This window comes from Pristiophorus japonicus, chromosome 3 (genome assembly GCF_044704955.1).
Source record: "Pristiophorus japonicus isolate sPriJap1 chromosome 3, sPriJap1.hap1, whole genome shotgun sequence".
In the NCBI taxonomy this organism is placed as follows: Eukaryota; Metazoa; Chordata; class Chondrichthyes; family Pristiophoridae; genus Pristiophorus; species Pristiophorus japonicus.
Genome location: NC_091979.1, coordinates 103,428,114 through 103,445,224, shown reverse-complemented (window position 1 = coordinate 103,445,224; position 17,111 = coordinate 103,428,114). Strand labels below are relative to the sequence as shown.

Here is a 17,111-nt window from a genome sequence, read left to right as displayed (position 1 = left end):
ATATATTTCCACTGACTCCGCGTACCTTTATCTTCTGCAGTAACCTTTTGTGTGGCACCATATCGAATGCCTTTTGGAAATCTAAATACACCACATCCATTGGTACACCTCTATCCACCATGCTCGTTATATCCTCAAAGAATTCCAATAAATTAGTTAAACATGATTTCCCCTTCATGAATCCATGTTGCGTCTGCTTGATTGCACTATTCCTATCTAGATGTTCCGCTATTTCTTCCTTAATGATAGCTTCAAGCATTTTCCCCACTACAGATGTTAAACTAACCAGCCTATAGTTTCCTGCCTTTTGTCTGCCCCCTTTTTTAAACAGAGGCGTTACATTAGCTACTTTCCATTCCACTGGTACCTCCCCAGAGTCCAGAGAATTTTGGTAGATTATAACGAATGCATCTGCTATAACTTCCGCCATCTCTTTTAATACCCTGGGATGCATTTCATCAGGACCAGGGGACTTGTCTACCTTGAGTCCCATTAGCCTGTCCAGCACTCCCTCCCTAGTGATAGTGATTGTCTCAAGGTCCTCCCTTCCCACATTCCCGCGACCAGCAATTTTTGGCATGGTTTTTGTGTCTTCCACTGTGAAGACCGAAGCAAAATAATTGTTTAAGGTCTCAGCCATTTCCACATTTCCCATTATTAAATCCCCCTTCTCATCTTCTAAGGGACCAACATTTACTTTCGTCACTCTCTTCCGTTTTATATATTGGTAAAAGCTTTTACTATCTGTTTTTATGTTTTGCGCAAGTTTACTTTCGTAATCTATCTTTCCTTTCTTTATTGCTTTCTTAGTCATTCTTTGCTGTCGTTTAAAATTTTCCCAATCTTCTAGTTTCCCACTAACCTTGGCCACCTTATATGCATTGGTTTTTAATTTGATACTCTCCTTTATTTCCTTGTTTATCCACGGCTGGTTATTCCTTCTCTTACCGCCCTTTTTTACTGGAATATATTTTTGTTCTTAATCTTAGGATAAGGGGTAGGCCATTTAGGACTGAGATGAGGAGAAACTTTTTCTCTCAGAAAGTTGTTAACCTATGGAATTCCTTGCCGCAGAGAGTTGTTGATGCCAGTTCATTGGATATATTCAAGATGGAGTAAGATATGGCCCTTACGGCTAAGGGGATCAATGGGTATGGAGAGAAAGCAGGAAAGGGCTACTGAGGGAATGATCAGCCATGATCTTATTGAATGGCGGTGCAGGCTTGAAGGGCCGAATAGCCTACTGCTGAAACTATTTTCTATGTTTCTATATTTCTGTGTAACTTCGATGGTATGAGACGTGAATTGGCTAGAATAGACTGGCGAGTGATACTTAAAGGGTTGATGGTGGATAGGCAATGGCAAACATTTAAAGATCTCATGGATGAACTTCAACAATTGTTCATCCCTGTCTGGAGTAAAACTAAAACGGGAAAGGTGGCTCATCCGTGGCTAACAAGGGAAATTAAGGATAGTGCTAAATCCAAGGAAGAGGCATATAAATTGGCCAGAAAAAGCAGAAAACCTGAGGACTGGGAGAATTTTGTAATGCAGCAGAGGAGGACAAAGGGTTTAATTAGGAGGGGGAAAATTGAGTATGAGAGGAAGCTTGCTGGGAACATAAAAACTGACTGCAAAAGCTTCTATAGATATGTGAAAAGGAAAAGATTAGTGAAAACAAACGTAGGTCCCTGGCAGTCAGTTTCAGGTAAATTTATAATGGGGAACAAAGAAATGATGGACGAGTTAAACAAATACTTTGGTTCTGTGTTCACGAAGGAAGACACAAATAAACTTCTGGAACTACTAGGGGACCGAGGGTCTTGTGAGAAGGAGGAACTGAAGGAAATCCTTATTCGGCGGGAAATTCTGTTCGGGAAATTGATGGGAGTGAAGGCCGATAAATCCCCGGGGCCTGATCGTCTGCCTCCCTGAACACTTAAGGAAGTAGCCCGAGAAATAGTGGATGCATTGGTAATCATTTTCCAACAGTCTATCGACTATGGATCGGTTCGTATGGACTGGAGGGTAGCTAATGTAAAACCACTTTTTAAGAAAGGAGGGAGAGAGAAAACGGGTAATTATAGACTGGTTAGCTTGACATCAGTAGTGGGGAAAATGTTGGAATCAATTATTAAAGATGAAATAGCAGCACATTTGGAAAGCAATGACGGGATTGGCCCAAGTCAGCATGGATTTATGAAAGGGAAATCATGCTTGACGAATCTTCTGGAATTTTTTGAGGATGTAACTGGTAGAGTGGACAAGGGAGAACCAGTGGATGTGGTGTATTTGGACTTTCAAAAGGCTTTTGACAAGGTCCCACACAAGAGATTGGTGTGCAAAATTAAAGCACAATATATTGGGGGTAATGTACTGACGTGGATAGAGAACTGGTTTGCAGACAGGAAGCATCAAGTCGGGATAAACGGGTCCTTTTCAGAATGGCAGGCAGTGACTAGTGGGGTACTGCAGGGCTCAGTGCTGGGACCCCAGCTATTTACAATATACATTAAGGATTTGGATGAGGGAATTGAGTGTAATATCTCCAAGTTTGCAGATGACACTAAGCTGGGTGGCAGTGTGAGCTTTGAGGAGGACGCTAAAAGGCTGCAGGGTGACTTGGACTAGGTGAGTGGGCAAACGCGTGGCAGATGAAGTGTAATGTGGATAATTGTGAGGTTATCCACTTTGGTGGCAAAAACACAAAGGCAGAATATTATCTGAATGGCGGCAGATTAAGAAAAGGGGAGGTGCAACGAGACCTGGGTGTCACGGAACATCAGTCATTGAAAATTGGCATGCAGGTACAGCAGGCGGTGAAGGCGGCAAATGGCATGTTGGCCTTCATAGCTAGGGAATTTGAGTATAGGAGCAGCGTGGTCCTACTCTAGTTGTACAGGGCCCTATTGAGACCTCACCTGGAATATTGTGTTCAGTTTTGCTCCCCTAATCTGATGAAGGACGTTCTTGCTATTGAGGGAGTGCAGCGAAGGTTCACCAGACTGATTCCCGGGATGGCAGGACTGTCATATGAGGAGAGACTGGATCGACTGGGCCTGTATTCACCGGAGTTTCGAAGGATGAGAGGGGATCTCTTTGAAACATATAAAATTCTGATGGGACTGGACAGGTTAGATGCAGGAAAAATGTTCCCGCTGTTGGGGAAGTCCAGAACCAGGGGACATAGTCTAAGGATAGCGGGTAAGCCATTTAGGACTGAGATGAGGAGAACCTTCTTCACTCAGAGAATTGTTAACCTGTGGAATTCCCTACCGCAGAGAGTTGTTGAGGCCAATTCATTGGATATATTCAAGGGGGAGTTAGATATGGCCCTTATGGCTAAAGGGATCAAGGGGTATGGAGAGAAAGCAGGAATGGGGTACTGACGTGAAAGATCAGCCCTGATCTTATTGAATGGTGGTGCAGGCTCGAAGAGCCGAATGGCCTTCTCCTGCACCTATTTTCTATGTTTCTATGTTAACCGGTCAAACTGGGGAATTTGTCATGAACTTGCCTTTGCGAACAATATCCTGCTTTCGCTCCAAGCGAAGGGATCCTTCTATAGTTGTCTGGATTGAATTATCAAAACCCGATAAAGCCTGGGGCCTGCTGTTTGTAGGATCGGGGTCAGGATGGTGAATGATGTTGGTGGAGGAGCCAGAGTCGACTAACATTAATTGTTGATGGCCTCCAGGATCAACAGTGCAAACTACCGGTCTCCCACCACCATCGTATCGGAGAGGGGAAGTTATCTCCCCTAGAGGCCTGCAGGAGTCACAGGAGAGGTGGAGGTGGAGACATCGGCTCGGGTTACTGATGCATCATGGCAACTGGTCGAGACGCTTGGCCGATCTGCATGACACCTATAGCTGCCTCCATTTTTTCTAGCCACTGTTCGACTGAGTTGGGGCCTGTTTGTTTTGGGGGGTGGTGGTTGTGGCATTGACGGGCATTTGACCTGGGCGATTGCAGAGATAGCAGCGCATCGGGACACATTTTTCTGGCGCAAGGCTTTTGGACGGCCCTGACCTTTGGTTAGGCAGCGGACCTTCAACAGCCGCTAATATAACTTTATTAGGTGCTCCAGGGATATTGGCACGGTTCTGTTCCCGAGCAGTCCTGGCATGCGTATTTGTTCCCACGGGGTGTCTTTGGAGATGTAAACGCCAGCCGCTTTACAGACCGACAGTTGGAGGCCGTTCAGAAAGAGAGTTTTGAAGCCTGGGTAGTTGAAGTAGTTCCCTGCACTGCCCCTGGTGCACTGGAAGATGCCATGGAGTTTATGCACAAAGGCATTCGAGCTTTCGGTTGGGTCCTGTTTGGTGTTAGCTAGGAGCTGGTGGAAGTCAATGACTTCCTCCCCTAGTGTTTGACATATTGAAGTTCTACTTCAATATCCTCTATCGCGCCCTCTGCTAAAATGTCCTGATCCATTTCTTGTTTTAATGTTCGAAGACCAGGCCCTCAAATCTAGCACCAAGCTTATGGTCTACAGGGCTTTAGTGAAACCCGCCCTCCTGTATGGCTCAGAGACGTGGACCTCAAATTGCTGGAGAAATACCACCAATGATGTCTCTGCAAGATCCTGCAAATCCCTTGGGAGGATAGACATACGAACATCAGTGTTCTCGATCAGGCTAACATCCCCAGCAATGAAGCACTGACCACACTCGACCAGCTCCATTGGGTGGGCCACATTGTGCGCATGCCCGACACAAGACTCCCAAAGCAAGCGCTCTACTCGGAACTCCCGAGATGGGCAGAGGAAATGTTTCAAGGACACCCTCAAAGCCTCCTTGATAAAGTGCAACTTCCCCATCGACACCTGGGAATCCCTGGCCAAAGACCACCCTAAGTGGAGGAAGAGCATCCGGGAGGGTGCTGAGCACCTCGAGTCTCGTTGCCGAGAGCATGCAGAAAACAAGTGTGGACAGCGGAAGTAGCGTGCGGCAAACCAGGCTCCCCACCCACCCTTTCTAATAACTGTCTGTCCCACTTCTGACAGAGACTTTAATTCCCGTATTGGACTGTACAGTCACCTGAGAACTCACTTTGATTTCGAGGGGCTGTCTGTTATGATGATGACTGCTGGGCCACTTCCTAAACTTAGGAAACTGAATTTTCCTCCTGGCCCCAATGGATTCTTTGCAGGATGGGACTTGTATCAGTCCCTTGCCTGTAATCATGATCTTACCCCATTGAATGTGAAAGTTGAGCCATTTTTGGTGCAGTTGCCGTACCTGCCTCTGGTTGTGGAAGGGCAATTCCTGTGGTATATTGTTTCAGCTTAGATTGTCAGGCAGTGGCACTAAAATTAGTTGGTTTCTGATATTCAAGTTGTTATTATTTGGAAAGCTGTTGACAAAAAGATTTACGTCTTTTAAGTTTTTGAGTTTCACACTCTGCAGTTGAGTAGAATCATAGAAATTTACAACATGGAAGGAGGCCATTTAGGCCCATCATGTCCACGCCAGTCGACCAAGAGCTATCCAGCCTAATCCCACTTTCAAGCTCTTGGTCTGTAGCCCTGTAGGTTACGGAACTTTGGGCCCAAGTTTCGGGTGGAGTTGCTCCTAGTTTTTTGGAGCAACTAGTTTAGTTTGTGGTATGTTAGAAATTGCAATTCTCGGATATTAGTTTGCTCCAGTTCTAGTGAGTTAGTTTAGGTTGGCTTCAGGTAAGTTATTTTTTTTTCAAAAGCGGGTGTGTCCAGCCACTCAGCCTGTTTTGCAAGTCTCGGCAGTGAAAACTTACTACAAACTAACTTACAATGGAGTAAGTATCCACTTTTGTAAGTTCTGAAAAACCTTACCTAGAGTTAAGTTTAGTGCAGGCACAGCCAGAGACGGCGGCTGGGAAGCATTAAACACAAAGGACACATCAACATCACAATGGGGGGCGCGGGCGGAAGGGAAGTTAGAGGATTTTCCATAAACACCTTCACAAGAACATTAAAGAAGCAAAGTACATTTAAAGCATTAAGCACTAAACAAAGCAGTACATTTAAAGCACCAAGCACTAAACGAAGCACAAAAAGTAAGAAGCAATTAATTAATAAAAAATAGAAGGAACCCTGCACCTAAAGCACCAAGACCAATGTAATAAGCAGTCAATCAATAAAAAATAGAAGTCCTACCCTTATGTGACGGGAAGGTGTCTCTGTCAGTGTCTCTCACTGTAGTGTGTCTCTCTCTCTGTATAGAAACATAGAAAATAGGTGCAGGAGTAGGCCATTCGGCCCTTCTAGCCTGCACCGCCATTCAATGAGTTCATGGCTGAACATGCAACTTCAGTACCCCATTCCTGCTTTCTCACCATACCCCTTGATTCCCCTAGTATCTGACAGTGAGGGGTTGGGGGGGTGGGGTTGGTGTGGTGTGTGTATGTATGTGTGTGTGTGTGGGGGGGGGTGGCTGTGTGTGGGAGGGGGGTGTGGGAGGGGGTGTGTGGGAGGGTGTGTGTGTGGAAGGGAGTGTGTGTGGGAGGGTGTGTGTGTGGAGAGGGGGGCAGGCTGGAAGAAGGCACACCTGCTCTCCTCCAGCCCTTCGATCATTTCGAGTGCCCTCCACCCCACTCTCCTCCATCCCTTGCCACACTCCCCCCTCCATCCCTGTTGCCACACTCCCCCCTCCATCCCTGTTTCCACGCTCCCCCTCCATCCCTGTTTCCACGCTCCCCCTCCATCCCTGTTGCCACACTCCCCCCTCCATCCCTGTTTCCATGCTCCCCCTCCATCCCTGTTGCCACGCTCCCCCCCTCCCCACCCCAGTAGCCACTCTTCCCCCCTCCCCACCCCGGTACCCATGCTCCCCCCCCTCCCCATCCCGGTACCCACGCTCCCCCCCTCCCCAACCCGGTACCCACGCTCTCCTCCTCCCCACCGCTCCCCCCTCCCCACCCCGGTACCCACGCTCCTCCCCTCCCCATCCCGGTAGCCACGCTCCCCCTCCTCAGTAGCCACGCTCCCCCAAGCTATTGCGCAGGTGCGCATGCTCCAACGCGCCTGCGCAACGCTGCCGGCACTGACAAGAAGGCATGATCCCTAGCCCCATCCCTCTGCAGGCTGCGATCGGCTTGCTCCGCCCCAGGGAGATTACACTGCGCCACGCCACGCTCCAGGAGGACCGGAGAATTGCTGAAGATGATTCCGGCGCACCTTCGAACCCAGGCAGGTCATGTAAGTCTCGGAGATGCGCCGTTTTCGCCAGAACCAGAAACTTGGGGCCCTTTAAGTGCACATCCAAGTATCTTTTAAATGTGGTGAGGGTTTCTGCCTCTACCACCCTTTCAGGCAGTGAGTTCCAGACCCCCACTACCCACTGGGTGAAGAAATATCCCCTCGTATCTCCTCTAAACCTCTCCTCAATTACTTTAACTTTATGTCCCCTGGTTGTTGACCCCTCTGCCAAGGAAAACAGGTCTTTCCTATCCACTCTATCCAGGCCCCTCATAATTTTATACACTGATTTTATCAGGCATCCCCTTACCCTCCTCTGTTCCAAAGAAAACAGACTCAACAACTCCAATCTTTCCTCAAAATTTTCCAGTCCAGGCAACATTCTTGTAAATCTCCTCTGCACCAGTGCAATCATATCTTTCCTGATATGCGGTGACCAGAACTGCACACAGTACTCCAGCTGCGGTCTAACCAGTGTTTCATAAAGTTCAAGCATAACCTCTTTGCTCTTGTATTCCGTGCCTCGACTAACAAAGGCAGCCCAGAATGAATCGTAGGGATTTATACAAAGGAGGTAACTGCAATTCAAATGACCCTTGCATAGGGATTTGTATTTAGAGATTTGCTTTTTCCAATATAAATCGTAGAGAACACCTCCGCAGATTGGGCTATAAAAGAGCTGGAGCGGCGGGTTTGGAACATCGTGGCCCCCCGACCTGCAAGAGAACACCTCCGCAGGTCAGGCTTTAAAAGAGCTGGAGCATACCACTACAGCTGCTCCAAGTGTGCGACGATTTTGAAGTGGACGACTGGTTATCATCAAAACCCAGATCGCCATTTGGAGCGTGAGCAGAAACATTGGCGGGGCCCAGGTACAGTGGAGGAGTGGGAAGGTAGGGGCGGATGAGCGGCAAGAGATTGCGGCAGAGAAGCGGTGAGAGATCGTGGTGGATGAGCGGTGAGAAATCGTGGCGGAGGAGCGGCGAGAAATTGTGGTGTCGGAGTGGTGAGAGATCGTGGCGGAGGTACAGTGAATGTTTTTGTGGAGGAGCGGCGAGAGATCGTGGTGGAGGAGCGCCGAGAGATCGTGGCGGGAGGTGCGGCACATGAAGGTACGGGACCCAGAAGAGGCGAGGGCCCAGGGGCAGCACGGGCCAACCCACACTGCGATATGTGTGTGCACTAGGTCCGTGCAGCAGAGCAGGTCTCCAGTCGTCCTGATTTACCCTTGCCACTGAATAAAGGCCTAGCTCTATCAAACCCACGTAGTGGCTGGTGTACAACAGTCACCACACGTTAAAAAAATCCACGCACAGGCATCTTCCACCCCTTCAATTGGTGTTCAGGACTGGAATATCAGGTCCTTCATTGAAACATCTGTGAACCCATGTGGAAGTAAGTCATCCTAGTTCGAGGGACCGCCTGTGATGATGTGAGTAAAGGCAAGTATTCCATACGCCTTCTTAACCACCTTATCTACCTGGCCTGCTACCTTCAGGGATCTGTGGACCTGCACTCCAAGGTCCCTTTGTTCCTCTACATTTCTTAGTGTCATATCATTTAATGTGTATTCCCTTGCCTTGTTCGACCTCCCCAAATACATTACCTCACACTTATCCGGATTGAATTCCATTTGCTACTGTTCTGCCCACCTGACTAGTACATTGATATCTTCCTGCAGTCTGCAGCATTCTTCTTCATTATCAATCACACAGCCTATTTTAATGTAATCTGCAAACTTCTTAATCATACCCCCAACATTTAAGTCAAAGTCATTGATATATACCACAAAAAGCAAGCTACCTAGCCATTTATATTTGAACCCCTCCCCCCAAAGTTCATGGCAAAGTTGTATCTGAAGAATGCACTGGCATCCCTTGTACACAACATTTCTGCGGCACGGTGATGGAAAATATGTCATATGTCATCCTCGTTTCACTTATCCCTAATGAGAATACACAAGCCCATATCTCAGCAGACATAATACTCGCCCAACATCACTTCCAGCAGTAAATTCCTTAAGTGCTATTGGCTGAAAGGGAGCCAACAGAACAGCTCCTGTCTGATTTTCTTCCCCTTCTCCTTGTCTTCCCAGGTCAGGGCCAAGGTCCTGATTCCACGGAACTATTCAAAAATGACTGAAGAAAAATATGTGATTTGTTAGAAATAGGGATTTAATTTCTACAAAAGCTTATCTTGAACATTTGTACAATATAAATTGATTTATGCTTTAACTATTGATTAAGTGATGGTTTTTACAAGCCTCCATGGCCAAAATTACCCTAATATTACAGTCACTAAATTGATGTGGATTGTCTGGAAGCATTAAAATTGTTGCTTCAAGACCTTGTTGAATTTTGTGAAAGTTATCTTCAATTTTTGAAAACTTATCTCACTGCAAAGAAGAAGCACATTTGAGAGGTACCTAGATTTGTTATGAATAATGACACATCGTTTTAGTCATAACACAACAATACTCAGTGTTTCTTTATGAAACACAATGCAATGTAAGGTCGAAACATTATAGTGTAAAAAGGTTCCATTGGCTTTGATGAGGAGATAGGGTATTGATGCCACATTTAGTCAGGTGATTTTGGTGAGTTGGTAATAATGAAGAAAAAACTCCTTTGTCTTTTCCTAGATATGGCAGTGTGGTGGTTCGTTGGAAATTATTACTTGTTCTCATGTTGGCCATGTGTTCCGTAAGGCAACCCCTTACACTTTCCCTGGTGGTACCGGACATATCATTAACAAGAACAATAGACGACTGGCAGAAGTCTGGATGGATGACTTCAAGGACTTCTTCTACATTATATCACCAGGTACCCTTATCCTTTGGAGAAATAATTTGTTTTGATCTGGCCTTTATTAAGTGTATTATAATACAACGTGATAATGATTCCTTCCACAATCCATTTCTGGAAACATAAGTTCCTTCCCATTATATTGTGTTCATGAGTTTGCATGTCTTCGGTTGCTATCAGGTTGTTTGTTGGCAGAAGCAATTTAGGATGCACTGGTAAAGCTTATTAGTATAGAACTTTTGCCATAACACTTTTTCGTTTAAAAAAAGTAGCAGATTGATAGTATGTTATGAGTTGAGAACTATTTTCTAAGTTAACAGTATGCCAACATCGTCTGCTTGTTGCTCTTGTGCCACAAAATGTGATATTTTTCTGTGTTTTTCTCCAACAGTAGACTTCTGTAGTTTTGTCCTATATGCAATGATTAATGTCTCAGTGAGTAAACTTATGTTATTATTTACAGCTAAAGCAAATTAATTTGCTGTTCTAATGATTAGATCAATAGCTGGCACATAGTATTCCTTAAATGATTAATACATTCATTATGGTAGTGTAGTGGTTATGTTACTGGAGTAGTAATCCAGATAATCTGAGTTCAAATCTCAACATGGCTTTTGAGACTTGAATTCAGTTTAAAAATAAATCTGGAAATAAAACAGCTGTTATCAGTAAAGTGACCATAAAGCTGTGAGATTGTCGTTAAAACCAATTGGTTCACTAATTCCCTTTAGGAAAATAAATCTGCTGTTCTTTTCCGGTCTGACTTATATGTGACTCCTGTCCCACGGCAACATGATTTACACTTAACTGCCTTCTTAAGTGACCTAGAAAGCCACTCAGTTGTATGAAACCACCATACCACATGGACTGCAGTCATTCAAGAAGACCTGCCACCACCTTCTCAGGACAACTGGGATGGGCAATAAATGCCAGCCTTGCCAGCAATATTCACATTCCAAAATGACATTTTTAAAAGTACATTCTTAACATTGTGATTAACCTTTTTGTATCATTTTTATTTTTGTTTGATAGCAGTAATGTACGCAACATTTATAAAACAAAAGACTAATGTTTGAGAATTACACAATGCAGCTCATCAATTTTGCCAATTCATAATGAACAATTAGTGATGACCTGTTTTTCATTACTTGTAGATTTACTCATTATTTAAGAAGATTTTATCAATTTAGCACAAGCTAAAGAAACAGGCAAGATTGTTGTTAACACTAATGCTACAATTGATTTTGTGTAATGTAAATTCAGTAGCGGGAATAGCAGAAACTTGACTAATCACAAGGCACCTTTTAAATCTCGTTTCTACTTCTCTGGTATGTAATGAACTACTTAACTGCTGTAAATTATGACGCTAGTTGTGGAACACGCAAATTTAGAGTAATAGCTCAGTGAGAAATGCATAAAGCTAATTTAGCTTACTGTGGCAGAGAAGTCCTTGTGGATTATATAATGGAGAAATGGGGCTACTTTTTAAATCTAGCATAATAGCACAGAAAGTAAAAATTTGGAGAGCAGCTTATCATTGCTCATAGAAGCATCCCAAAGCACTTTAGGTACAATGAATTATTATGAAATGTAGTCACCAATGTTGTGTAGGTGAACACAGCAGTGATTTTGCACACATTAAGGTCCCACAAACAGCAATGAGATGAATGGTCAATTAATCTATTATTTTGGTGGTATGGGTTGACATAGGGAAAACGCCCTGCTCTTTTTTGAATAATGCTGGGGGATCTTTATCATCCACCTTAACCACTGCAATGGACAGACAGGACCGCAGTTTAATATCTCATCTGATGGATGGTATGCTGAAATAAATTAATTTCTAGCAAGAGAAAAAAATGAAAGCTGATTTTGCTTACAAAATTTCAAAATGAAGTCTGGAGCCTGATTTGTTGAGAACTTTTAATTTTAACCTGTAGATGTTGTTCTGACAGTGTAGCATTTTCCACTTTTCAAAGGTGACATTAAACACTGTGAGCATCCTATCTGATCTTGAATGATGAATACCACAATTAGGTTTCATAAAGTCATAGAATAACCGGCTCTGTGCAAGAGCACTTCGCCTAGTCCCATTGCCCTGCCCTTTCCCCGTAGCCCTGAAAATTTTTCCTTCAGGTACTTATCCAATTTCTTTTTAAAAGTCACAAATTAATCTGCCTCCACACCCCTCCAGGCAGTGCATTCCAGATCCACCATCCATTTGATGCGAAAAAAAGTTTTCCTCATGTCGCCTTTGGTTCTACTGTCAATCATCTTAAAACTGTATCCTTTGGTTCTCGACCTTTCCGCCAATGCAAAAATGTTCTATCTATCTACTCTGTCTAAATCCCTCATGATTTTGAACACTTCTATCAAATCTCCTCTCAACCTTGTCTTCTCTAAGGAGAACAATCAAAGTTTCTCCAATCTATCCACAAAACTGAAGATCCTCATCCCTGGAAGTATTCTTGTAAATCTTTTCTGCACACTCTCCAAGGCCTTCACATTCTTCCTAAAGTATGGTGCCCAGAATTGGACACAATACTCGTTGAGGCCGAAGCAGTGTTTTATAAAGATTCACCATAACTTTCTTGCTTTTGTACTCTATGCCTCTATTTATGAAGCCCAGAATCCCGTTTGCTCTTTTAACCGCTTTCTCAACCTGCCCTGCCACCTTCAACGATTTGTGCACAAATACCCCCAGGTCTCTCTGCTCCTACATCCCCTTTAGAATTGTATCCTTTAGTTTATATTGCCTCTCCTCATTCTTCCGACCAAAATGTATCACTTCACACTTTTCTGCGTTAAATTTCATCGTCCATTCCACCAGCCTGTCATCTTGAAGTCTACCACTATCTTCCTCACTGTGCACTATACTAAGTTTTGTGTCCTCTGCAAAATTTGAAATTGTGCCTTGTACACGCATATTCAAGCCATTAATATATATTAAGAAAATCAGTGGTCCTAATACCCCTGGGGAACACCAGCGTACACCTTTCTCCAGTCCGAAAAACAACCGTTCAGCACCATTCACCGTTTTCGGTCACTTAGCCAATTCCGTATCCATGCTGCCACTGTCCCTTTTATTCCATGGGCTTCAACTTTGCTGGCACACCAATGATGTGGCACTTTATCAAACGTCCATGTACACCACACCAATCCTCTCATCAAAAAACTCAATCAAGTTAGTTAAACACAATTTGCCTTTGACAAATCCGAGCTGGCTTTACTTACTTAATCCACACTTATGTAAGTAACTTAATTGTGTCCTGGATTATTGTTTCTAAAAGCTTCCTAACTACCGAGGTTAAACTGACTGGTCTGTAGTTGCTGGGTTTATCCTTGCATCCTTTTTTGAACAAGAGAGTAACATTTGCTATTCTCTAGTCCTCTGGCACCACCCTCCATATCTAAGGAGAATTGGAAAATTATGACCAATACCTCTGCAATTTCCACCCTTACCTCCCTCAGCATCCTAGGATGCATCCCATCCAGTCCTGGTGACTTACCTCCTTAAAGTACAGCCAGCCTTTCTAGTACCTCCTCTTTATCAATTTTTATCCCATCCAGTATCTCAACATGACTGGCAGCATTTTCTTCCTTGGTAAAAACAGATGCAAAGTACTCATTTAGTACCTCAGCCATGCCCTCTGTCTCCATGCGTAGGTCACCTTTTTGGTCCCTAATCGGCCCCACCCCTCCTCTTACTACCCTTTATTATTTATATGCCTACAGAGGACTTTTGGATTCCCTTTTAATGTTAGCTGCCAGTCTATTCTCATACTCTCCTTTTGCCCCTCTTATTTACTTTTTCACTTCCCCTCTGAACTTTCTATATTCAGCCTGGTCCTCACTTGTATTATCAACCTGGCATAAAACTCAGGTGGACATAAAAGATCCCATGACACTATTTCGAAGAAGAGCAGAGAAGTTATCCCTGGTGTCCTGGCCAATTTTTATCACTCAATCGGCGTTATTAAAATAGTTGATCTGGTCATTATCACATTGCTGAGGGTGGAAGGTTGCTGTGTGCAAATTAGCTGCTGCATTTCCTACATTACAACAGTGACTACACTTCAAAAATGTGCTTCATTTTGCTGTAAAGTGCTTTGGGATGTCTGATGGTCATGAAAGGTGCTATATAAATATAAATCTTTCTAAGTCTTCCTTTCAGTCTATATTAAAATAGTTGAAGTCCCCCATTATCACTACTCTATAGTTCTTGCATTTCTCTGTAATTTCCCTGCAAATTTGCTCCTCTATATTCTTCCCACTCATTGGTGTCCTATAGAATACATATAGTAGTGCAATGGCAGCTCTACTGTTTCTTAACTCTAACCAAATAGATTCTGTCATTGACCCCGTCCACGACATCCTCTCTCTCCACCACTGTAATATTCTCCTTAACACTGCTACCACAATTCTGTTCTTTCCTGAACTATCTTTCCTGAACACCTTGGGCCTGAAATTGATGCACTCACCGCCCACTGCCGCCGACATTCCTCCTCGGGTTCCGCCCAGTGCCAGTTTTGATCTGGTCTGGAGCGGGCGGGAGGGGAGAGCCGCAGGGAACTGCCCGCTGATGTCAGCGGACGGCCGAGTGGCGTAAGTGGACTCCCGGCCGCCGAGATGCCAGATTGGTGCGGGCGGGAATCGGCGCCAGAACGGGGATGGACTGCTGCGAGGAGGCTGGTCTGTCCCCGATGGTAGGTGTGAAGAGCAGAAAAAAAGGTGAGTAAACATTTTTTAATTTTTTTCTTTACAGGGATTTACCTGTATGGGGTCCCCTGAAGGTGTTCCAATGTTTTTTGGGTTTTTTTTAATGCTTTTTCTTTGCAGGTCTTCGACCCTCCGTGGGCCCGACTCCATCCTTGGCGGCACTTGGGCGGCAAGCGCCTTTGCTGCCGAGATTGGGAGCTCCTGCCGGCTGCCACCCAGATTGGTGGCGTAAGTCCCTCATTTGCCACCCGCCGACCTTTGAAGGACCTTTTTGATTAAAACCACGGCCAAAATACCGTCAGGTACCTCAGCGGCCATCGGCGGTCCTTTGGGCGGTACTTGGGCAGGCGGAGGCCTTCACTAAATTTGGGCCCCTTATATCCAGGAATATTTAGTACCCAATCCTGAGCTTTTTTGAGCCAGGTCTCCATTATCACCACAACATCATATTCCTATGTGGCGATTTACTCCTACAGCTCACCAACCTTATTTACCATGCTGCATGGGCTGGATTTTCAGTTGATTTGTGCCCCATTTAGTGCCTCGGCGGGGTGCAAAAATGATTTTTTGGGAGTGAAACGGGGCACACAAGATTGTGCACCCGGGCGGAACTTTCGCCAATTATTCTGTGGCAGTGCTAAAGCTTACAGCCCCGCCGCTGTTTTAACCGATGGGATGACATAAATCATTGTGCATCGCTGCGCTAGCGCCCCGGGTGCACTTTCAAGCATTTCACTCGAGTTAGCGACCGCCCGAAGACCTGCCCAGAAAAACCAGATGGACCTAGGGCGCACCAGGCGCTACCAGCGCCATGTTGAAAGCGAAGAAGAAAGTCGCAGTTGTGAGTGATTAAAAGGATTGGGAGAAGAAGGCTGCATTACCTCATACTTTTGATTGTGAAGTTTATGTGAGTTTCTAGTTGGTTTTATAAAGGACATTTAAGGACATTTTAAAAGATGGGGGCCATGCTAGGTCGGTAGCCAGTAATCCTGGCTGCTATTGCCATACGGCTTCAAGCTGGAAGAAGGCTTATTGTTGATCATTTGCAATGTAATTGATGAGGTCGCAGATGTATGGGGAGGAGGCCTTACCCCCCCCCCTCCCTCCCCCACACAAGTTTACAGGGAACATCGCTCATGTGGCATAGTGAGTTAGAAGGCTGCGCTTCTGAAAAGAGGTGGTCACAGAGATATGCCAGCTCCTACAGGCAGACCTACAGCCTACCAGTGACAACAGGACTGCACTGCCTGTCGAGGTAAAGGTGACTGTGGCACTTGCCTTTCTATGTCTTCACTGCCTTTCAGGCATCAACGGAGGACATATGCAGCATGAGAGGGCTATAGGTTTTGGACGATTTGCTGGCTTCCCCAAGGTTCAGGTGCCCTTAATTGGGGACATCACCCTGCGAACACCTTTACAGAATGCAGAGGTTTTCCGAAACCGAAAGAGATGCCACTCTATGAACGTACAGATCACTGTCTCACGCATGTTCCAGCGTCAACCACAAGGCCAGAGCTGGATGCTGGGAGACAAAGGTTACGGCCTCACCACCTGGCTCATGACCCCCCGTCCCGCCACCTCCCTCCAGAACCCTCAGACAGAAGTCCAGCATCGCTATAATGAGAGCCATGCAACCACAGGCAACATCATCGAACAGACAATAGGAGTGCTCAAGCAGCGCTTCCGATGCCTGGACCACTCTGGAGGCTGCCTACAGTACTCCCCTCAGCAGGTCTCTGAGTTCATTCAGAGACTAGGGTCCTGAACTTAAAGAAAGGAAACTTCGATGGTATAAGACGTGAATTGGCTAGGATAGACTGACGAATGATATTTAAAAGGTTGACGGTGGATAGGCAATGGCAGACATTTAAAGATCACATGGATGAACTACAACAATTGTACATCTCTGTGTGGCATAAAAATAAAAAAGGGAGGGTGGCTCAACCGTGGTTAACAAGGGAAATTAGGAAAGTGTTAAATCCAAGGAAGAGGCATATAAATTGGCCAGAAAAAGCAGCAAACCTGAGGACTGAGAGAAATTTAGAATTCAGCAGAGGAGGACAAAGGGTTTAATTATGAGTGGGAAAATAGAGTATGAGAGTAAGCTTGCAGGGAACATAAAAACTGACTGCAAAAGCTTCGAAGAAATGTGAAGAGAAAAAGATTAGTGAAGACTAATATAGGTCCCTTGCAGTCATAATCAGGCGAATTCATAATGGGGACCAAGGAAATGGCAGACCAATTGAACAAATACTTTGGTTCTGTTTTCACTAAGGAAGACACAAATAACCCCCCAAAATACTAGGGGACCGAGGGTCTAGCGAGAAGGGGGAACTGAGGAAAATCCTTATTCGTCAGGAAATTGTGTTAGGGAAATTGAAGGGACTGAAGGCTGATAAATCCCCAGGGCC

General features: G+C 45.0%; 1 protein-coding gene across 1 annotated transcript in view; it reads left to right on the top strand.

Annotated features, from left to right (window-relative positions):
* Positions 1 to 17,111, top strand: part of galnt13 (polypeptide N-acetylgalactosaminyltransferase 13) — an 899,812-nt gene that overhangs the window by 664,935 nt on the left and 217,766 nt on the right. Inside the window, exon 8 of the mRNA XM_070875629.1 lies at positions 9,822 to 10,002. Within this exon, the coding sequence (XP_070731730.1) occupies positions 9,822 to 10,002 (181 nt within the window). The remainder of the gene's footprint in view (positions 1 to 9,821; positions 10,003 to 17,111) is intronic.